The sequence below is a fragment of the Eumetopias jubatus genome, unplaced genomic scaffold, assembly GCF_037043125.1.
Source record: "Eumetopias jubatus isolate StellerSeaLion01/CBP00866 unplaced genomic scaffold, mEumJub1_p1.0 scaffold_16, whole genome shotgun sequence".
Classification (NCBI taxonomy): Eukaryota; Metazoa; Chordata; class Mammalia; order Carnivora; family Otariidae; genus Eumetopias; species Eumetopias jubatus.
The window spans coordinates 36,406,643-36,430,172 of NW_028274822.1; the positions used below are offsets into that span (position 1 = coordinate 36,406,643).

General features: G+C 39.2%; 1 protein-coding gene across 2 annotated transcripts in view; it reads left to right on the top strand.

The window, feature by feature from the left end:
- Positions 1–23,530, top strand: part of TPGS2 (tubulin polyglutamylase complex subunit 2) — a 59,335-nt gene that overhangs the window by 20,412 nt on the left and 15,393 nt on the right. For both annotated transcript variants that reach the window (XM_028098398.2, XM_028098397.2), the window contains exons 3-4: positions 20,325–20,412; positions 22,429–22,557. In XM_028098398.2, the coding sequence (XP_027954199.1) occupies positions 20,325–20,412; positions 22,429–22,557 (217 nt within the window). The remainder of the gene's footprint in view (positions 1–20,324; positions 20,413–22,428; positions 22,558–23,530) is intronic.

Here is a 23,530-nt window from a genome sequence, read left to right on the forward strand (position 1 = left end):
ACTTGGGTTTACATTTTAATGTCCTGCACTCGTTTTACTTGCCTAAAAACAAGTATTGAACTGGGCACATTGCCATCTCAGACAAAATTAGGGTTCTGTCAAGGAAGAAGATGGATTTAAGTAAGTGATCCATATGTCTGCCCCAGCCTCCTATGTACCTAGCCCCATTCCTTTCTGTTCTTAGTGCCTAGCATGGTATTTATTCCATAATATTTAATAAAGCTTTTTTATCTTTACTACATGAGTGATTTAGATAAAATACAAAGGTCAGAAAGAATATAGAACTTTCCTGAGGTGACCCACCTTCTTTTCCATAAGCATTCTTTTTTTTTAAGATTTTATTTGACAGCGAGAGACAGCAAGACGCAAGAGAGGGAACACAAGCGGGGGTGGGGGGGTGGCGGGAAGTGGGAGAGGGAGAAGCAGGCTTTCCGCCAAGCAGGGAGCCCAATGTGGGGCTCAATCCAGGACCCCGGGACCATGACCTGAGCCGAAGGCAGACACCCAGTGACTGAGCCACCCAAGCGCCCCTCCATAAGCATTCTTTAATTTCAGCCCCAAGAATCAGGCTATGCAGCCAGTGTCTCAGAAGCAAGGAGGCCACAGGGGTCAGGGCTTCTCCCACAAATTCCCCCAGTTGTAGAAACCTGGTGACTAGTTAAGCCAGGGGCCTTGCTGTTGGAAGGCTGTCTTGGCTGATGTCTGTCATATAGAGAGTTTCACCAAGACATGTGGTGCCCCAGGCCAATATTTATATATTTTTTCATTATGCGTTTTTAGAGGAAGACTTGATGGTTGTATGCAGGAAGGATTTTGGGGAGAGTATGTTGCCTCTCTTCTGAGTCTTAAGCAATTCAAACCCAAACATTCGTACGCCACCCACCAAGACAAAGGTTCCAGTTAACCAGCCCCTCCCGCTCTCTTTAGGTGGGAGTTTGAGCATGTATTTGAGAACTCTCCTGGAGGTCTCACCCTATGCCTTCACAGCCCATCCAGGTTTTCCTTTTACTGCATGGGACATCCTCCCTGAGAAGAGTTTCAGTAGATGCAGTTGTCCTCACCGCCTCAGTTTCCAGTTTGATTTTAGTGCAATGGGCGTCCTGCGCAGTTTTTCTTCTGCTGTGGTTGCAAACGGGCACGTGGAGAGCCTGCCCAGCGTGGACAGGCACTTACAGAAACATTAATTTCTGTGCCCTAGCCCCTTTGCCTGCCTGATCCTACATCTGCTGCCCAGCCCACTTTCCCAGCACAGTGACCTCTGAAAGAGAGGGAACAGTGGGGTACAGGAGTCCCACAGTAGAGAGGGTAGCAGGGGAAAGTAGACAGCTCTTAGCCATTCCCTCGAGGCTCAGGCAGTGCTCAGGAAGGTTTTCTGGAAATGAAGTGGATAGCTTCCGAAATATCAGAGTAGCTCAAGTCGTTCAACTGATGAAGCAGTCATACAGCTTCTGGTCGCCTCTTTCTAGTGTAGTTTAAAGAAGCTATTGCAGGTAGCTGCCTCGGGAGAAGAAAGAGAAACGAAAATTGGGAACTCTGTGACAGAATCAGCATTGGGCTACAGAGATTGCAGTATCATGTTGATGCCACTTATTATTTTAGACACTGGTCAGCAGTGAGATTCTCCCTTCTTGACTTTCTCCCGCAGTCCTCCTTCCAATCCTGATACCCCCCTCTTTCATTCACTTTTGGCTCATCTTCCTCCCCTACGCCCTGCAAAATAAAGACAGCATGAACCTGGTGGGCAGAAGCCCTCTGAAGTTGTCAGATTGTTACCTACAGAAGAGCAGTCTCTTTCCAGATTGGGCAGGAAAGAAATTAAAATGTCAGTAGCTCTGAGTCGCTGGCCAGGGTAGAGGAGCTGCCTAAAAGTGTACCCTGAAAGCCCCACTCCGAAGGAAGGGACCAAAGCACTGCAGGACCAGCCGGTCTGGGTGAGGTCTGCAGCCAGGAAGCAGCAGAGCTGGGGCCCACAGTCATTTATATAAGAATGACAGTGCAGGCTTAAGATTTTCATGAACTTGGTCTACTTGACATTGTGTGTGTTTATATTAGTATTTCAATGTATGAAAATTTGATTTCACTGATTTTTGTTCTGTTTATGAATCCTGAATAATTTTTTCATTGATGCTATAAAATAATACCAGAATTTCTTCTTTGAGCAAAATAAATACCATAATAAATGTTACAATTATTTCTACTGGAATTCTCCAGCCTAACTTAAAGATGAACAATGCCACCTTAGCCTTTCTCAACTGGGATTTCATGGAATCCAGGTTAGAAAGGCTGATAGACAGTAATTTCCACATCTCCACCACTAGATGGCACTAGGGACCCAAAAATCTCAGAATAGATGCTGGATTTAGCGGGTGACAGAAGGAACAAGAATTTTGTCAGAACACTGACAATTGTAGGTTTCCTGTACTAGGGTTCTGGGGATGGGAGAAAGGCATTCTGTGTACACACTTTTTCTCTCTGAGAGCATGTAGGAGCAAGCCCTAAACTCCAGACAACTTACTAAGTAGGAAAATAAGTATAAATAAGTTAGCCAAGAAGTCTGAGAATCCCTTAGGTTACACATCTGTGAGATTGGGAACTAGATGGCAAAAGATCAGACAAACCTTATCACAATGCATATTTTCATTCATAGATCAGGAAAATGAAAAACCCATTTCATTAAAATGACACCTACTGTGCACATAATAATTTTAAAACACTGCTTAAAATCACCTGCAAGGTTGAAGTTTTCTTCTCACCTATGGTTCTTGAAGATGCTGTTCTAAAATCTTAATAACCTGCCAAGCTCACACCCCCTCCTGCCTCCGGTGTTTTTTAGACTGTCTGAGAGATTATTCTTGAACCTGGATTCACAGAGTTTAAGTGGTACTCACGGTCACTCAGCTTAGGGACTAAGTTTCCAAAGGAAACTCAGATTGTCCTGCTAGGTTCTAACTTAACCGCACATTGCGCAGAACTGACCAGCAATGTGACCTAGCGCAGTGTTCAGTATCTCATCTTACGGGGCTCCAATAAGCCAAAAGTTTTGGATGGAGTTACTAATAGGTTGCCCTTCTGTCTATATAACCATGACAAGAAGTCAGCCCGAGGGGTCCAGGAAAGGAAGTGAAGAAACTCTCTTTCTGTCCACTCCAGGGGCTGCTTGATTGGCTAGAGAAGACTGATCAGGCATGTGCACAGATGTGAGTTACTTAGAATTTAGGGTGTGCTCCTAGGACCTCTTGAAAGGATACTAAGCTATTCCTTTATTCTTTCCACCACCAGATTGGATGATTTGCTACCCATTCGAAATAGTTGTTCATGTCCTATTGTACATTTTTACTTTCTAAGAACTTTCAGAACTCTTAGGTTCATTACATTAAATGCTCTAGAAGTCTGTACTCTTCACTTTGAAGATGTTCTCATTTATCCAATAATTTGTTTCAGAGAGTAATTTAGGAACGTGGGTCTGGTATGGCAGTGATCATTTTGCTCCAATATCATCAGAATTTTGCCTAGATTCTCCTCACAAACGTTATTCCCCTGATCTGCCTCCTCAGCTGCTTCTTTAGCCTTTCTCCAGCTAACGCCTCTCCCCCGAGGCATTTTCACGGCAGAGCTGGTACCTACTTTATCTGGGAGGCAAAAGAGATCCAACTGGTGACTGTCCTGTAGACTCTGCCTCTCTAATAGAGTTGTTTTTGTTTTCAATGTTACTGAGAGGCGCCTGGGTGGTTGGTTAAGTGTCTGCCTTCAGCTCAGGTCGATCCCGGGATACTGGAATCCAGCCCCACAGCAGGCTCCCTGCTCGATGGGGAGCCTGCTTCTTCCTCTCCTCCCCACTTGTACTCTATCTCTCTCTGTCTCTCTATCTCAAATAAATAAATAAAATCTTTAAAAAAAAGTTACTGAGATATAATTGACATACAATATTGTATTACTTTAGTTTGAGATATATATATAATGATTGATACATATATACATAATGTTGATTACCACAGTATTTTTACTTAACATCCATCACCACACATAATTTTAAATTTTATTTTTCTTATAATGAGAACTTTTAAGATTTACTCTCCTAGCAACTTTCAAATACACAGTACAGTATTGTTAACTACAGTTTCCTTGCTGTATTTTATATCCCCAGACTTATTTATAACTGGATATTGTCCTTTATGATCCATTTTTGCCCACTCCTCACCATGCTAGGAGTTTGGTTGTTTGTTTAGATTCCATATATAAGTGAAATCATGCAATATTTGTCTGACTTATTTCACTTAGCATAATGCCCTTGAAGTCCATCCATGTTGTCACAAATGGCAAGATTTCATTATTTTTTATGGCTGAATAATATTCGTGTGTGTGTGTGTGTGTGTGTGTGTACCATACTTTATCTATTCAGCCATTGGTGGACACTTGAATTTTTTCCATATCTTGGATATATTACATATAGTGCTGCACTGAAACAGGGATGCATAGATCTTTTTGAATTAGTGTTTTTGTTTTCTTTACGTAAATACCCAGAAGTAGAATTGCTGCATCCTATGGTAGTTCCTATTTTTAATTTTTTGAGGAACCTCCATACTGTTTTCCATAGTGACTGCACCAATTTATATTCCCACCAACACTGCACAAGCATCCCCTTTTCTCCACATCCTCGCCAGCACTTGTTTGTCTTTTTGATAATAGCCATTCTCAGAGGTGAGAGGTGACACCTCATTGTGGTTTCAACTTGCATTTCCCTGATAATGTTGAGCACCTTTTCATACGCTTCTTGTCCATCTGTATGTCTTATTTGAACGTCTATTTAGTTCCTCAACCCGTTTATAAATTGGATTGTTTTTTCTGTTGAGTTGTAGGAGTTCTTTATTAAGATTTTATTTATTTATTTGACAGAGAGAGACAGCAAGAGAGGGAACACAAGCAGGGTGAGAGGGAGAGGGAGAAGCAGGCTTCCTGATGAGCAAGGAGCCCGATGCGGGGCTCGATCCCAGGACCCTGGGATCATGACCTGAGCAGAAGGCAGACGCTTAACAACTGAGCCACCCAGGCACCCCTCTTTATATATTTTAGATATTGACCCTTTATCAGGTAAATGATTTGCACATATTTTCTCCCATTCATGAGGTTACCTTTTTATTATGTTGATGGTTTCCTTTGTTGTACATAACAAGTGATATATCCCACTTGTTTATTTTTGCTTTTGTTGCTTTGCTTCGGTTGCCAAATAGAAAAAAAAAATTGCCAACACCAATGTCAAGGAGTTTACCCTGTATGGTTTGTTCTAAGAGTTTTATGGTTTCAGGTCTTACATTCAACTCTTTAATCCATTTTGAGTTGATTATTGTATATGGTGTATGGTAAGATAGCGGCCGAATTTAGTTCTTTTGCATGTGGCTATCCAGTTTTCCTAACACTATTTTTTGAAGAAACTATTCTTTCTGCATTGTATTTTCTTGGTTCCTTTGTCAGAAATTAATTGACCATGTAATGCGCGGGTTTATTTCTGGGCTCTCTGGATCTCTGTGTTTGTTTTTATGCCAATACCACTCAATTTTAATTATAATAGCTTTGTAACATAGTTTGAAATCAAAAACTATAATGCCTTTAGCTTTGTTCTTTTTTTCTCAAGATTGCTTTGGCGCTTTGGGTCTTCTGTGATTCCACACAGACTTTAGGACTGTTTTTTTTTCCGTTTCTGTGAAAAACACCATTGGAATTTTGATAGGGATTGTATCCCTATTCTTCCAGTTCATGAACACTGTATCTTTTCTTTTTTTTTTTTTTTTTTTTTTGGTATTTTCTTCTATTTCTTTTATTAGTGTCATGGAATTTTCAGTGTATAGGCCTTTTACTTCATTAAATTTATTACTAGGTATTTTATTCTTTTTGATACAGTTGTAAATGAGATTGTTTTCTTAATTTCTTTTTCTGATAGTTTTTTACTGGTGTATAGAAATGCAGTTGATTTTTGTATATTTTGTATCCTGCAGTTTTACTGAATTTGGTTATTCTAATAGTTTTTTTGGTGGGGTCTTTAGAGTTTTCTCTAAATAATAGGTCATCTGCAGATAGAGACTGTCTTCTTTCTTCCTGACTGGTATGCCTTTTATTGCTTTTTCTTGCCTGATTTTTCTGGCTCTCGCTTCCAATACTATATTGAAAGTGGGCATGTTTGCCTTGTTCCTGACCCTAAAGGAAAAAGCTTTTAGGGGCGCCTGGGTGGCTCAGTTGGTTAAGCGACTGCCTTCGGCTCAGGTCATGACCCTGGAGTCCCGGGATCGAGTCCCACATCGGGCTCCCTGCTCAGCAGGGAGTCTGCTTCTCCCTCTGACCCTCTTCCCTCTCATGCTCTCTCTCATTCTCTCTCTCTCTCAAATAAATAAATAAAATCTTCAAAAAAAAAAAGAAAAAGCTTTTAGCTTCTCATTGAGTATGATGTTTGCTGTGGGTTTGTCATATACAGCCTTTATTATGTTGAGGTATGTTCTCTACCCACCTTGTTGAAAATTTTTATTATGAATGTATATTGAATTTTGTCAAATGCCTTTTCTGAATCTACTGAGATGATCATATGATTTTTATACTTCATTTTGTTAATGTGGTCTATCATACTGATTTTTAATGTTGAATCATCCTTTCTTCTCTGGAATAATCCCACTTGATCATGGTGTATGATCCTTTTTATGTATTGTTGGTTTTGGTTTGCTGATACTTAGTTGAGGATTTTGCATCTATGTTCATCAGGGTTATTAGCCTGTAATTTTCTTTTCTTATAGTGCCTTTGTCTCTTGGTTGCAAGGTAATGCCAGCCTCGTAAAATGAGTTTGGAAGTGTTAAGAAGGATTTGTATTAAGAATAATTATTTAAATGTTTGGTAGAATTCAGTTATGAAGCCATCTGGTCACAGACATTTGTTTGGAGATTTTTGATTACAAATTCAATCTCATTACTAGTAATTTGCCTGTTCAGATTTTCTATTTCTTCATGATTCAGTCTTAGTAAGTTGAATGTTTCTAGGAATTTGTCCCATCTAGGTTTTCCAGTTTGTTGGTATATAATTACTTGCATTAGTTTTTCTCATTCTTTGTATTCCTGTGATATCTCTTATAACGTCTTCTTTTTCATTTCTGATTTGAGTCCTCTTTTTGTCTTGGGGATTCTAGCTAAAGGCTTATCTATTTTGTTTATTTTTTTTTTAAGAAAAAAGCTCTTAGTTTCACTGATACTTTTCTATCATCTTCTTAGTCTTTGTTTCATTTATTTTTGCTCTAATCTGCTATTTCCTTCCTTTTCTTAATTTTGGCTTAGTTCTTCTTTTTCTAGTTCCTTGAGATGTAAATTTATATTGCATATTTGAGGTCTTTTTTATTTCTTAATGTAGGCATTTATCACTATAACTTCCCTCATAGAACTACTTTTGCTAAATACCTAAGTTTGGGCATGTTGTATTTCCATTTTCATTTGTCACAAGGTATTTTTTATTTCTCTTTTGATTTCTTTTTTGAGCCATGGGTTGTTCTGAGCAAGTTGTCTAATTTCTACATATTTGTGAATCTTCCAGTTTTCATCTCATTGATTTTTAGCTTCATACCATTGTGATTAGAAAGATACTTGATATGATTTCAATCTTTTTAAATTTACTAAGACTTGTTTTGGGGCCTAACATATGCTCTGTCCTGAAGAATGTTCCATGTATGCTTGAGAAAAATGTGTATTCTGCTTGTGGATGTAATGTTCTGTAAGTGTCTATTAAGTTCATCTGGTCTAATCTTCATTTAAGTCCAGTGTCTCTTTATTGACTTTCTGTCTGGATAATCTATTCATCGATGAAAGTAGGGTATTGAAGACCCCTATTATTATTGTATTGCTGTCTATTTCTCCCTTTAGGCCTGCTAATAATTTGATTTATTTATTTAAGTGTGCCTATATTTGGTGCATAAATATCCTCTTGTCAGACTGACCCCTTTATCATTAAATAATGATCTTTTTTGTTTTCTATTACAGTCTTTGTCTTAAAGTGTATTTTTTTTCTGATATAGGTAAAGTTACCTCTGCTTTTTGTGGTTTCTGTTTGCATGAAATGTCTGTTTTCATCCCTTCACTTTGAATATCTGTGTGTCCTTAAAGCTGAAGTTAGTCCAATGTAGGCAGCATTTAACTACTACGTCTTTTTTTTTCTTTAATAGTTGACATACAGTATTATATTGGGTTTAGGTGTACAATGTAATGATTTGAAATTTATATACATTCTGAGATGATCACCAGGGTAAGTCCTGTTTACCATCTGTCATCATACAAAGTTGCTACAGTGTTATTGACTATATTCTCTAGCTGTACTTTACATCCTTGTGATTATTTGTTACACCTGTAAATTGCACGTCTTAATCCCTTTAACCTATTTTGTCCATTCCTCACTCCCCTCCTCTCTGGCAACTACCAGGTTGTTCTCTGTATTTGTGAGTTGTTTCTGTTTTGCTTTGTTTGTTCATTTTGTTTTATTTTTTAGATTCCATATATAAGTGAAATCATATGGTATTTGTTTTTCTCTGATTTATTTCACTTAGTATAATTTCCTTCTAGGTCTGTCTATTTTATTGCAAATGGTAAGATTTCATTCTTTCTTATGGCTGGATAATATTCCACTGTGCTCATTTTTCATTGAATTATTTGGGGGTTTTTTGGTGTTTAGTTGTATGAGTTTTTTTATGGATTTTGGATATTAACCCCTTATTGGATATATCATTTGCAAATATTTTCTTTCTTTTCTTTCTTTTTGTTGATGTTTTCCTTTGCTCTGCAATTTTTTTAGTTTGATATAGTCCTATTTTGTTTATTTTTGCTTTTGGATATTAACCCCTTATTGGATATATCATTTGTAAATATTATCTTTCTTTTCTTTCTTTTTGTTGATTTTTCCTTTGCAATTTTTTTAGTTTGATATAGTCCTATTTTGTTTATTTTTGCTTTATTGTTGTTGCCTGAGGAAACAGATCCAAAAAATTATGGCTGAGACTGATGTCTAAGAGTTTACTACATGTGTTTTCTTTTAGAAGTCTTATGGTTTCAGGTTTTACATTTAAGTCTTTAATCTATTTTGAGGTAAATTTAGTGTAGCTGTCTAGTTTTCCCAACCCCATTCATTGAAGAGACTCTTTTTTTCCCCATTGTATATTCTTGCCTCCTTTGTTGCATATTAACTACCCATACCGCTATGGGTCTATTTCTGGGCTCTCTATTCTGTTCTCTTGGTCTATGTGTCTGCTTTTGTGCCAGTACTATATGGTTTTGATACTATAGCATTGTAGTATAGTTTGCAATCAGGGAGTGTGATACCTCCAGCTTTGTTATTTCTCAAGATTGCTTTGGCTACTTGGGGTCTGTTGTGGTTCCATACAAGTTTTAGGATTGTTTTAGTTCTGTGAAAAATGCCATTGGTATTTTTATAGGGATTGCATTGAATCTGTAGATTTCTTTGGGTAGTTGGGACATTTCAGCAATATTAATTTTCTCATCTATTAGTGTGGTATCTCTTTCCATTTACTTGTGTCATCTTCAATTATTTTGATGAGTGTTACACAGTTTTCAGAGTATAGGTCTCTCACCTCCTTTGTTAAATTTATTGTAGGTATTCTTTTTCTTTTTCATTATTATGTTATGTTAATCACCATACATTACATCATTAGTTTTTTTTAATTTTTTATTGTTATGTTAATCACCATATATTACATAATTTGTTTTGGTGTAGTGTTCCATGATTCATTGTTTGTTCATAACACCCAGTGCTCCATGCAGAATGTGCCCTCTTTAATACCCATCACCAGGTTAACCCATCCCCCCACCCCCGTCCCCTCTAGAACCCTCAGTTTGTTTTCAGAGTCCATCGTCTCTCATGGTTCGTCTCCCCCTCCGATTTACCCCCCCCTTCATTCTTCCCCTCCTGCTATCTTCTACTTCCTTTTTTTTTTTTTTTTAACATATAATGTATTATTTGTTTCAGAGGTACAGGTCTGTGATTCAACAGTCTTACACAATTCACAGTGCTCACCATAGCACATACCCTCCCCAATGTCTATCACCCAGCCACCCCAACCCTCCCACCCCCCACCACTCCAGCAATCCACAGTTTGTTTCCTGAGATTAAGAATTCCTCATATTAGTGAGGTCATGTGATACATATCTTTCCCTGATTGACTTATTTCGCTCAGCATAATACCCTCCAGTTCCATCCACGTCATTGCAAATGGCAAGATTTCATTTCTTTTGATGGTTGCATAATATTCCATTGTATCTATATACCACATCTTCTTTATCCATTCATCTGTCGATGGACATCTGGGCTCTTTCCACAGTTTGGCTATTGTGGACTTTGCTGCTTTAAACATCGGGGTGCACATACCCTTTCAGATCCCTACATTTGTATCATTGGGGTAAATACCCAGTAGTGCAATTGCTGGATCGTATGGTAGCTCTATTTTCAACTTTTTGAAGAACCTCCATACTGTTTTCCAGAGTGGCTGCACCAGCTTGCATTCCCACCAACAGTGTAGGAGGGTTCCCCTTTCTCCACATCCCCACCAACATCTGTCATTTCCTGACTTGTTAATTTTAGCCATTCTGACTGGTGTGAAGTGATATCTCATTGAGGTTTTCATTTGGAGTTCCCTGATGCCGAGCGATGCTGAGCACTTTTTCATTCGTCTCTTGGCCATTTGGATGTCTTCTTTGGAAAAATGTCTGTTCATGTCTTCTGCCCATTTCTTGATTGGATTATTTGTCTTTTGGGTGTTGAATTTGATAAGTTCTTTATAGATTTTGGATACTAGCCCTTTATCTGATACGTCATTAGCAAATATCTTCTCCCATTCTGTCAGTTGTCTTTTGGCTTTATTGACTGTTTCTTTTGCTGTGCAAAAGCTTTTTATCTTGATGAAGTCCCAATAGTTCATTTTTGCCCTTGCTTCCCTTGCCTTTGGAGATGTTTCTAGGAAGAAGTTGCTACGGCTGGGAAGTTGAAGAGGTTGCTGCCTTTGTTCTCCTTTAGGATTTTGATGGACTCCTGTCTCACATTCAGGTCTTTCAACCATTTGAAGTCTTATTTTTGTGTGTGGTGTAAGGAAATAGTCCAGTTTCATTCTTCTGCATGTGGCTGTCCAATTTTCCCAACACCAATTGTTGAAGAGACTGTCTTTTTTCCATTGGACATTCTTTGCTGCTTTGTCGAAGATTAGTTGACCATAGAGTTGAGGGTCCATTTCTGGGCTCTCGATTCTGTTCCATTGATCTATGTGTCTGTTTTTGTGCCAGTACCATACTGTCTTAATGATGACAGCTTTGTAATAGAGCTTGAAGTCCGGAATTGTGATGCCGCCAGCTTTGCTTTTCTTTTTCAACAGTCCTCTGGCTTTTCGGGGTCTTTCCTGGCTCCATAGAAATTTTAGGATTATTTGCTCCATTTCTTTGAAAAAAGTGGATGGTACTTTGATAGGGATTGCATTGAATGTGTAGATTTCTCTAGGTAGCATTGACATCTTCACAATATTTGTTCTTCTAATCCATGAGCATAGAACGTTTTTCCATTTCTTTCATGAGTATTTTATAGTTTTCTGAGTACAGATTCTTTGCCTCTTTAGTTAGATTTATTCCTAGGTATCTTATGGTTTTGGGTGCAATTGTAAATGGGATCGACTCCTTAATTTCTCTTTCTTCTGTCTTTTTGGTGTATAGAAATGCCACTGATTTCTGTGCATTGATTTTTAAAATCCTGCCACTTTACTGAATTCCTTTATGAGTTCTAGCAGTTTTGGGGTGGTCTTTTGGGTTTTCCACATAAAGTATCATATCATCTGCAGAGAGTGAGAGTTTGACTTCTTCTTTCCTGATTTGGATGCCTTCGATTTCTTTTTGTTGTCTGATTGCTGTGGCTAGGACTTCTAATACTATGTTGAATAGCAGTGGTGATAGTGGACATCCCTGCCGCGTTCCTGACCTTAGGGGTAAAGCTCTCAGTTTTTCCCCATTGAGAATGATATTCGCTGTCAGTTTTTCATAGATGGCTTTTATGATATTGAGGTATGTACCATCTGTGCCTATACTCTGAAGAGTTTTGATCAAGAAAGGATGCTGTACTTTGTCCAGTGCTTTTTCTGCATCTATTGAGAGGATCATATGGTTCTTGTTCTTTCTTTTATTAATGTTTATTATTGATTTTTTGTCTGGGTGATGTATCCACTGGTGCATGTAGGGGTGTTAAAATTCTCTAATATTATTGTATTGTTATCCATTTCTCCCTTTATGTCTGTTAATATTTCCTTTACATGTTTAGGTTCTCCCATATTGGGCACATAGGTATTTACAATTGTTATATCTTGTTGGATTGACCTCTTTATCATTATGTAATCTTCTTTGTCTCTTTTTACAGTCTCTGTTGTAAAGTCTGTTTTCTCTGATTCAAGTATTGCTACCCCAGCTTTTTTCATTTCCATTTAAATGGATTATCTTTTTCCATCCCTTCACTTTCAGTCTTTGTGTGTCCTTAGGTCTGGAATGAGTCTCCTGTAGGCAGCATATATATAAGTCTTGTTTTTTTTTTTTTTTGTTTTTTAATCTGTTCAGCTACTGTATGTCTTTTGATTGGAGCTTTTAGTTGATTTACATTTAAAGTAATTATTTTTTTAAGTTTTTATTTTAATTACATTAGTTAACATACACTGTTTTATTAGTTTCAGATGTACAAAATAGTGATTCAGCATTTCCATACATCACTCAGTGCTCAGCACAAGTGCCCTCCTTAATCCCCATCACCTATTTCACCTATCCTCCCATCCCCCTCCCCTCTGGTAACCTTCAGTTCTCTATAATTACAAATCTGTTTCTTGATTTGTCTCTTTCTCTAACTTTTTTTCCCCTTGGATCATCTGTTTTGTTTCTTAAGTTACAGATATGAGTGAAATCATATGGTATTTGTCTTTCTCTGACTCACTTATTTTGTTTATTATGATACGCTCTAGCTCCATCCATGTCATGGCAAATGGAAAGATTTCATTCTTTTTTATGGCTGAATAATATCGATCTATATTTAATACCCTATAGTGCGATTGCTGGATTGTAGGCTAGTTCTATTTTTAACTTTTTGAGGAACCTCCATACTGTTTTCCACAGTGGCTGTACCAGTTTGCATTCCCACTACCAGTGCACAAGGGTTCCTTTTTTCCCACATCCTCACCAACATCTTTTGTTTCTTGTGTTTTTGATTTTAGCTATTCTGATAGGTGTGGGATGATACCTCCTTGTAGTTTTGATTTGCATTTCCCTGATACTGATGTTGAGCATCTTTTTATGTGTCTTTTAGCCAACTGTATGTCTTCTTTGGAAAAATGTCTCTTCATGTCTTCTGCCCATTTTTAAGTTGGATTATTTGTTTTTTGGGTGTTGAGTTTGATAAGTTCTTTCTATATTTGGGATGCTAACCCTTTATTGGATTTGCAAATATTTTTTCCCATTCTGTAAGTTGCCTTTAATTTTGTTGATTGTTTTCTTTGCTGTGCAGAAGCTTTTTAATTTGATTAGTCCCAAAAGTTAATTTTGGTTTTATCCCTTGCCTCAGGAGATATATCTAGAAAAATATTGCTAATGGCCTATGTCAGAGAGGTTACTGCCTGTGTTTTCTTCTAGGATTTTTATGGTTTCAGGTCTTACATTTAGGTCTTTAATCCATTTTTAATTTGTTTTTGTGTATGGTGTAGGAAAATGATCCACTTTTTTTCCTTCCACGTCACTGTCCAGTTCTCCCAGTACCATTTTGTTGAAAAGACTGTCTTTTTCACATTGGTTATTCTTTCCTGCTTTGCTGAAGATTTATTGACCATATAGTTGTGGGTTTATTTCTGGGTTTTCTCTTCTGTTCTATTGATCTGTGTGTCTTTTTTTGTGCCAGTACCATATGTCTTGATGATTACAGCTTTGTAATATAGCTTGAAGTCCGGAATTGTGACACCTCCAGCTTTGGTTTTCTTTTTCAACATTACTTTGGCTATTCAGGGTCTTTTCTGGTTCCACCACATTAATAAAAGAAAGGACAAGAACCATATGATCTTCTCAATAGATGCAGAAAAAGCATTTGACAAAATACAACATCCTTTCTTGATAAAAACTCCCCAGAGTGTAGAGATAGAGGGAACATACCTCAATATCATAAAATACGCACAGAAAATATCATCCTCAATGGGGAAAAACTGACAGCTTTTCCCCTAAAGTCAGGAACATGACAGGGATGTCCACTCTCACCACTGTTGTTCACCATAGCACTGGAAGTCCTAGCCTCAGCAATCAGACAACAAAAAGAAATAAAAGGCATCCAAATTGGCAAAGAAAAAGTTAAACTTTTACTCTTCACAGACAACATGATACTCTATGTAGAAAACCCAAAAGAGCACTAAAAAAATGCTAGAACTGATACAGTTCTAGCGAAGTTGCAGGATATAAAATCAGTGCACAGAAATCAGGTGCATTTCTATACACTGACAGTGAGGCAGAAGAAAGAGAAATCAAGGAATTGATCCCATTTCCAATTGTGCCAAAAACCATAAGATAACTAGGAATAAACCTAACCAAAGAGGTAAAGGATCTGTACTCTGAAAACTATAGAAGACTTATGAAAGAAATTGAGGAAGACAACAAAGAAATGAAAAAAAATTCCATGCTCATGGATTGGAAAAACAAATACTGTTAAAATAATGCAACATATGTTAAGAAAAAAGAAAAAGAAGAAGATAGCAGGAGAGGAAGAATGAAGGGGAGTAAGTCGGAGGGGGAGATGAACCATGAGAGACGATGGACTCTGAAAAACAAACTGAGGGTTCTAGAGGGGAGGAGGTGGGGGGATGGGTTAGCCTGGTGATGGGTATTAAAGAGGGCACATTCTGCATGGAGCACTCGGTGTTATGCACAAACAATGAATCATGGAACACTACATCAAAAACTAATGATGTAATGTATGGTGATTAACATAACAATAAAAAATAAAAAAATAACAAATACTGTTAAAATGTCTATACTATCCAAAGCAATCCCTTTTAAAACACCACCAACATTTTTCACAGAAATGGAACAAAAAATCCTAAATTTTGTGTGGACCATTGTGTTTTCATTTTCATTTGTTTCCATGTACTTTTTAATTTCTTCTTTGATTTTCTGATTGACCGATTCATTATTTAGTAGCATGCTTTTTAACCTCCATGTATCTGTGGTCTTTCCAGATTTTTTCTTGTGGTTGACTTCTAGTTTCATAGTGTTGTGCTTAGAAAATATGCATGGTATGATTTCGATCTTGAATTAGTTGAGGTTTGTTTTGTGGGTTAATATGTGATCTATTCTAGAGAATGTTCTGTGTGCACTTGAAAAGAATGTGTATTCTGCTGTTTTAGAATGGAATGTTCTGAATATATCTGTTAAATCCATCTGTTCCAGTGTGTCAATCAAAACCATTGTTTCCTTGTTGAGCTGATCTATTGATGTAAGTGGGGTGTTAAAGTCTCCCTATGGTTATTGTATTATTATCGATTACGTCCTTTTATGTTTGTCATTAACTGTTTTATGTATTTGGGTGTTCCTGTGTTGGGTGCATAAATATTTACAGTTGTTATTGTAATTTTTATTATTATATAGTGTCCTTTTTTGTCTCTTATTACAGTCTGTATTTTAAAATTAATTTTGTCTGATATAAGTGTTGCTACTCCAGCTTTCTTTTGATACCCATTTGCATGATAGATGTTTCTCCATCCCCTTACTTTCAATCTGCAGGTGTTTTTAGGTCTAAAATGAGACATTTTATGTTCTAAATGTAGACAGCATATAAATGGGTCTTGGTTTTTCACCATTTTGTCACCCTGTGTCTTTTGATTATAGCATTTAGTCCATTTATAGTCAAAGTATTGATAGATACGTATTTATTGTCATTTTATTATTTGTTTTGTCGTTTCTGAAGATTTTCTCTGATCCTTGCCTTTCGTATTTTGCTCATTTTCTTTAGTTATATATTTGGATTTCATTCTCTTTGTACTTTGCATATTTATCAGTGATTTTTGATATATGGTTACCATTAGGTATATATATAACTTGTTTTGCATATAGCAGTGTATATTAAGTTGATGGTTGTTTACATTTGAATCCATTCTTTATTCTTTTCTTCTCCATGTTTTCGGTATATGTTGTCATATTTTACATCCTTTTATCTTGTGAATTCCTGGACTCATTTTTTTACAGCAGTATTCATTTTTACTGATTTTGTGTTTCCTGCCTTTATACTGTCACTGGTCTCTCCTTTCCACTCAAAGAGTCCCCTTTATTTTTCTTGCAGGCTGGTTTAGTGGTTATGAACTCCTTTAGTTTTTGTTTGGGAAACTCTCTCTCTGCTTCTATTCTCACTGGATAGACTATTCCTGGCTGCAGATTTTTCCCATTCAGCACTTTGCCGCTCCCATCTTTCTTGGAAAGTTTCTGCTGAAAAATCCCCACCTAGCCTTATGTATTTTCCCTTGTATGTTACTGTCTTCTTTTGTCTTGCTGCTTTTTTTGTTTTTTTTAATCACTACAATTTGTTAATTTAATTATAATATGTCTTGGTGGGGACCTGCTTTTGTTGATTTTGATGGTGGTTTTCTCTCCCTCCTGGATCGGGGTATGTGTTTCCTTTCCCAGATTAGGGAAGTTTTTAGCCATTATTTCCTCAAATAAATTCTCTTCCCCCTTTTCTCTTTCCTTCAGGGACTCCTGAAATACTCATGCTATTACTTTTGATGGAGTCACTGAGTTCAAGTCTATTCTCATTTCGCATGATTCTTTTTTGTTTGTTTGCTTACTTTCCATTCTGTGTTCTAGGTCGTTAATTTGTTCCTCTGCTTCTTCCAGTGTGCTATTCACTGTCAAGCGTATTTCTTATTTGATTTATTAAGCCCTTGATCTCTATTATGTTGTTCCTTGTCTCTGTGTTTAGGGTCTCACTGATGTCCTCCACTCTTTTCTCAAGTCCAGTAAGTATCCTTATGGTCATTGCTTTAAATTTTCTATCAGGCATGCTACTTACGGTTTCATTTAGATCTCTGGCCATGGCCTTGTCTTGTTCCTTCATTTGAGTTAAATTTTTCTTTCTCCTCATTTTGTCTGCCTGTCTGTATCTGTTTCTGTGTGTTAGGAAGGTCAGCTATTTCTTCTGCACTTGAAAGTAGTGACTTTATGGGCGCCTGGGTGGCTCAGTTGGTTAAGCATCTGCCTTCAGCTTGGGTCATGATCCCAGGGTACTGGGATCAGTCCCGCATTGGGCTTCCTGCTCAGTGGGAAAACTGCTTCTGCCTCTGCCTCTGCCCCTCCCCCATGCTCATGCCCACACTCTTTCTCTCTCAAATAAATAAAATCTTAAAAAGAAAAAAAATAGTGACTTTATGAAGAAGAGGTCCTGGCGTGTCTTGCAGTGCAGTCTCCCCTGTGCACCTGAACTTGGAACTTCAGGAGAGTATCCTATGTGTGGTGCTTATGTCCTACTGTTGTGTCTGAATTACTTTTATTTTCAGTGCGGTTGTCTGCACTGACTCTGCCTGCTCTGGGCTCTGCTTGGTAGAAGCACTATAGCAGCTGGAGGCTGCATGACAGCTCACCTGCAGGCCCAAAGCTGGGCGCAATGCCCAGGGGTGGCTGGGTGCAGCTGAGGCTGGCAAGTGCCTGGGGGCATACAGCAACTGGATGGGATGCCCTGCCTCCCACAGATGGCCCTGGGTTTATGGTTGGGGGCCGGGGGGAGGAAAATGCCACCTGCCAGCTCCCTCATTTTCAAAGAAGTCCCCCAACATGCTCAGAAATCTGTATGAACAGATCTGTCTCCCATTTGCCCCTGGTATTGTATAAACTGCTATCTTTATATTGCCTGTCTGTTCAGGCTGCTGTCCCTTTAAGGGCAGCAGCCCAGCTGTCACCTGCCCTCCCAGCTGGACTGGCTCTACTTGGCTTGTCCCAGCTCGCCCAGTGCTGAGTCAGCTGATTTTTAAAGCTCCAGGCTCCAGGTCCCACTGGTTATACAAACTTAATTCAGCAACTCTGGTCTTCACAAACTTTATGGGGATTAGTCCTCCCCACACGAGCTCCCTAGTACAAGGGCCCATTTCTCTGCCCTCTCCCTGCACGCAGCTGCCTCCCTCCTTTGGGCAGCCTTCCTCCACCTTTCTCACCTTTCTAACCTTTCAGATGCAGCTTCTTCTCTATTTTGTTGTGGAGTTTGTTCTGCCAGAGTGATCGAAATCACTCCCTCATTTATTGACTTGGTTGTGGATGATATCTAGTTGTAAACGTGGGAGGGGTGAGCTCAGGGTCCTACTACACCCTCTTCCCAAGATCCTTTAAAGTAGTTATTGATAGGTATTTACTTACTGCCACAATTGTTTTCAGGTTGTTTTGTAATTCTTTCATGTTCCTTTCTTTTCTTGTTGTCTTATGATTTAGTGACTTTCTTTAGTATGATGTTTGGATTTCCTTCTCTGCTTTTTGTGTATCAAAAGTTTTTAGCTTGTGCTTATCCTGAGGTTCATATATAACTCTCTGTATGTAGCAATCTATTTTAAGTTGATGGTTGCTTAAGTTCAAACACATTCTATAAGCACTGCATTTTTACGCCCCTCCCCAGTTTTTGTATTTATGTATGTCGTATTTTGTATTATTTTGTTTATCCCTTAACTAATTATTGTAGATATAGTTGATTTTACTACTGTTGCCTTTTAACCTTAACCTTCATACTAGCTTTATAAGTAGTTGAGGTACTACCTTCAGTATATGGTTGCTTATATCAGTGAAATTTTTTTCTTTCATAATTTTCATATGCTGTGGCTTCTGTTTTCCATTTAAGGAAGTCCCTTTAACATTTCTTGTAAGGCCAGTTTAATGTGATGAACTCCTTTAGCTTTTGCTTGTCTGGAAAACTTTCTCTCTACTTAAATTCTGAAGGATAATGGTGGTGCTGCAGGATTTCTTTTCCTTCCCGCAGTTCTTGGTCATGCCGCTTTGAAGAATGAAGAGGTAGACAAGACAGAGTGGGGGGCAGCAAAGCAAGGTTTATTGAGTGATAATAGTACAAAGATCCCAAAGAGGGAGGGGACCTGAGGGGGTTGCCACGGGAGTTTCTAAGTCTAGGGGTTTTTATGGGGTTGGTGGTGGACTGTTTTAATCTGATTAACCCTCCATGCACCTGTAATGCAATCAGGTTTTTGTCCTCTTTCTCTCACAGGGGAAAGGCTGGAGGGCTCCTTCCAGGGTGGTGTAAAATCCTTTTAAGTGTGGTTTCCTCTTGGGGTGGGGGTGGGAGGCCTTGTTCCAGCCTGCCTTTCTTCCAACTATTCTTCATCAGTGGGATAGCCAATTAAGAACTGTCTCTTTGTTATAGTCCTATGGGACCTGGAAATGGAAGCCCTTGGCCACCAGAACCAAGTAATCAAGGGTGTGTCCCTTGGGCAGTAGATGCAAAGGCCAGTGCATTAGATGGGTGCACAAGCTCTTTTCTGGGAGATACTGCCGACCTGGAGTAAGGCAGAGTGTGTAAAGATGGTGCCCTCCAGCTTCCCTGTTCTCTGGAGAGTATTTCTGTCGATGTGTGTTAAATTAGGTAACTGCTTCTCAGGTCAATGCTGTAAGATAAGCAAATAAGCCTCTTTCAAAGAAAGTCTGGGTACTTTTCAGTTGGCTGCCGCTATAAAAGGCCCTGGGATGGGAAATCTGCATGCATGAGCCCTTTGAGAACTCTTTCTCAGTTTCCAAATAGCCTTAGGGATCTTGTGGAGCAAGCCCCTTTGGCTTTCAAAGCTAGATGTCTGGGGAGCTCATCTCTCAGATGCAGCTCTTAAAAGGTGGTATGCCAGATAGAGGGTTCAAACCCTTAACTCCTTAGAGGGAAGATCGGGTTTGTGAGTTCTCTCCTAATTGTGTATTGCTGCGCCAGTGGTGGAGTTTATGGTGAGTTGTGTCTCAGCCTCTCCTACCCATTTCGATGTGCATTTTTTCTCATTCACCCAATGTATAGGAGTTGCTAAACCAGCTTCTGGATTTATTTCAGAGGGAATTATTCCACCTGTAGCTATGGATTTGGTGTTTCTATGGGAGGAGGTGAGTTCAGGGGCCTTCTGTTTTGCCATCTTGAACTGGAACTCTCTAATGGAGTTTGTAGGTAATTACCAAAATCTTCCCATTTGGGGGATCTAAAACATGGTATGTAGTATCCCCATTTGCTTTGGGGCATAGCCCTGTGCCCTTTCTCAGTCCTGACCTAACACTCAGCTGCTTTGTGATTCTAGAAAAATAACTGTGTGCTACCTGAGGATGTGAAGAATTTTTACCTGATGACCAATGGCTTCCACATGACATGGAGTGTGAAGCTGGATGGTGAGTCAGCCTTCTTGCTATAGGGTAACATTTCCCTGGCTGAGAGTTTGGGTATCTGGATCGTTTTCATGAGTTCTCCTAAAGTGCAATGTCCAGAAGCTATGATTTTTTCCCCAAAGCCAACACATACCATTGCTTCACCCACCACCCACTATGCCAGAGTCTAGCTGGTACTTACCTAGAAACTCAATTTAGAGGCTTCCTTTTGAAATAGGCTCGTGGGAAATCTTAATCACTACACAAAATTCCTGTACCACCTCAAACTTAAAAGATTCTGATGACTCCACCCCAGAGCATTCTCCTCAGAGTGAGCTGAAGGGACAGCCACGGATGGTCATAAGAGGGGTAACTTCCTTCATTCCCGGCATGGCAATGACCTTAGGGCTGTGACCCTTACACCAGATCTTTAACTTCTCTCCTGCACATCTCCCCAGCCTTAAGTTATCAACCACTCACTTCTCAAGTTGTCATCTTTAGTATTAAAGTGGCTAGGACAGACATTCACGTGCAGACGTGGGAACTCATAACTTGGTAGAGTCAGAAATTGCAGGTACTGCGTACACATGAAAGACGGTGCTGCACATTTAAGTGAAGACTCCTATAAAATTTCATGAGACAAGAACACCTTTTCTCTCAACTGGAGTCCAGCCCATTCCTGCCACAGACTTCCCTGCCCACAAGAGGCCTTTCCTGCCTCTGTATTCCAGCCACCTCCCCAGATTTCCTTTGGTCCTCAGGAAGTACCCAGCACCTCCCATGCTGTCACTGACAATGTGGTAATTCTTACTGCACAGCAGATCTGCAGAACTGACTTCTCCCCTTCGTTTCCTCTGCCCTCTTCCTCTGGGTTCCCTTTTTTTGGTGATTCCCAAAGCCTTCCTGTCTCTGTCACAGCTGGTCAAAGCACTTTTTATAGCTTATTCCTGAGCATTTAACATGAACTTTTAGCTTGGAATTATTTCCTCCATTAGCCCAGAAACCATTCTTGTCACCACCGTTCTGTCACAAGAGCCTTTCTTTGAAGCATGACCATGGCCTTTGGAGTCTGGAGTGAGAGAGAGAATGGACAGAGACTAGACTGATGGTCAGATTTTCCCTTACCCACATCATGAAGACAGGCGAGCCCCTTCACAAGCGCCCCTCGGAGAAGAAACAGGTCACCAAGTTTTCATGAATGAGTCCCTGTTCATTATTCTAATACCTTCTCTCCTTTAATCCTCCCAATCCTAGTCTTCTTATGCTTTCCCCACTCCCATCCCCCTTTCTGTCATTTCCTGAATAAAGTCAACAGCAGAGGTAGCTTCTGATGTTTACGTCTTTAATGGTCTGTTCTGCGTGGACTTCCCATAGTCTCTATACCAGCTGTTTTACTGCCTTCCGTTTTTTTCAACAGTCAGATTTCTAAGTCTTTGTATGCCATCCGGTGGCCGGCATTCTATATGACAAGGATTCTGTATAATAAGGAAGATATACAGTTACCTGTTCCCTATTTACACCCTAATCACAGAAAACTAGGAATCAGGCAAGGTTGATTTCTAGTCTTCTGTCAAGTTCTCTGCAATGAGTAAGAAAAAGTGACAAAGAGAAGGGGAGTGATCTTCCATCATGGGAAGTTTACAAGAAGAGAAGAATGGGTCAGTTATATAATCAAAGCTGTTACCTCTTTGGGAATTATAACCCTTCATGCAAGGGAAAGAGAGAGCAAAAACATTTTTAGATCCTTTGCTCTTCAAACAGGGCCCCTAGCCCTGATTTCTGGGTTCTTCCTGCGCATCCACTTTTTAAATTTTCTTCAATATTCTACCTTAATGCATGCAGTGGGGTCTTTTCACGCATGACTCATTGCTAAAAAAGGTTGGCGCTCTGGGGCATATAGTGCATTGATCCTCTTCCTTCCACTTTCCGTCAGATTCCTCAGCCTGGGATCAAACAAAAGCTGGGTTTAAGCTATTCCAGCAGAAGTCCTTATGATGATCGTGGTAGTAAGACTGTTTCTCTTTGCTAATGTTTCCATAGAGCACACCATTCCATTGGGCAGCATGGCAATTAATAGCATCGCAAAACTGACTCAACTCAACCAGTCTTCCGTGTATTCACTCCCAAATGCACCAACTCTGGCAGACCTGGAGGATGATGCACTTGAAGGTAACCGGAAGGAACTTGTGCTCTGAGTTAGAAATTGGCCTGTTTGTTTCCCTTTTATAATGTTAAAAACCATAGGAAGACGCTGTGGCATTGTAGTACCTTTCCGAAGCCAAAAAAACCTTCCCCATTGTGGCTTCTCAGGACCATGGGAGTAAGGTAAAAAAACAAACAAACAAACAAAAAAAAACAAACCTGTATCAATAAAGGAAATTTTCATGAAGAAAAGCCAAGGTTGAGATTTTTGTTTGGTTTCCAGCACCCACCTCAGTGCTTGGCACATAATCGCTACTTAATAAATGCTTAGTAAATAAACGAATGTTAAAGATTAATTTGACTCAACATTTCAGTATCAAGAGCTTTCAGAGAACATGGACTCTATAAGCAGCTCCCTTCCTCCCTCCAGGCTCTTCGCCATCTCGGATTCAAATGGCTGCTAAAAGCTATGAGCAACTGGGCATAAGTGAGGACTTTGTCAGTTAGAATTGTGTTTGGCTGCATATATCAGAAACCCCATTACAATGTCTAAACTAAATAGGAGTTTACTTTTCTCATAGAAATCTGGAACTAGACTGGTGCAGCTGTTTGAGGAAGTCAATGATAAAGTCTCCCTGTGCCTTCCTCCTGCACCAACCTTTGGATATGGCTTTCATCCTCATCACTGAGGAATGTGGGCTATACCTCCAAGCTTCCAGTCTGTGTTCCAGGGAGGAAAAAGAGTGAAAGGCAAAACAACAAAAACTGTCTTGTGGCAGAATCTCTCCCTTTTTATCAGGAAAACAATAGTTTTCTCAGAAGCTCCTCCCAATAGCCATTGGCCAGAACAGAGTTAAAAAGTTACCATAGCTGCAGGGGAATCTGAGGAAGTATGGTTAGCTGTGCCAGTGTTGTCCCCTCAAACAGAATTGGGGTTTAAGAAAGAAAGGGAGAATGAATGTTGACTAAGCAACTAGTACCTCCAATACTAAGACCTTGG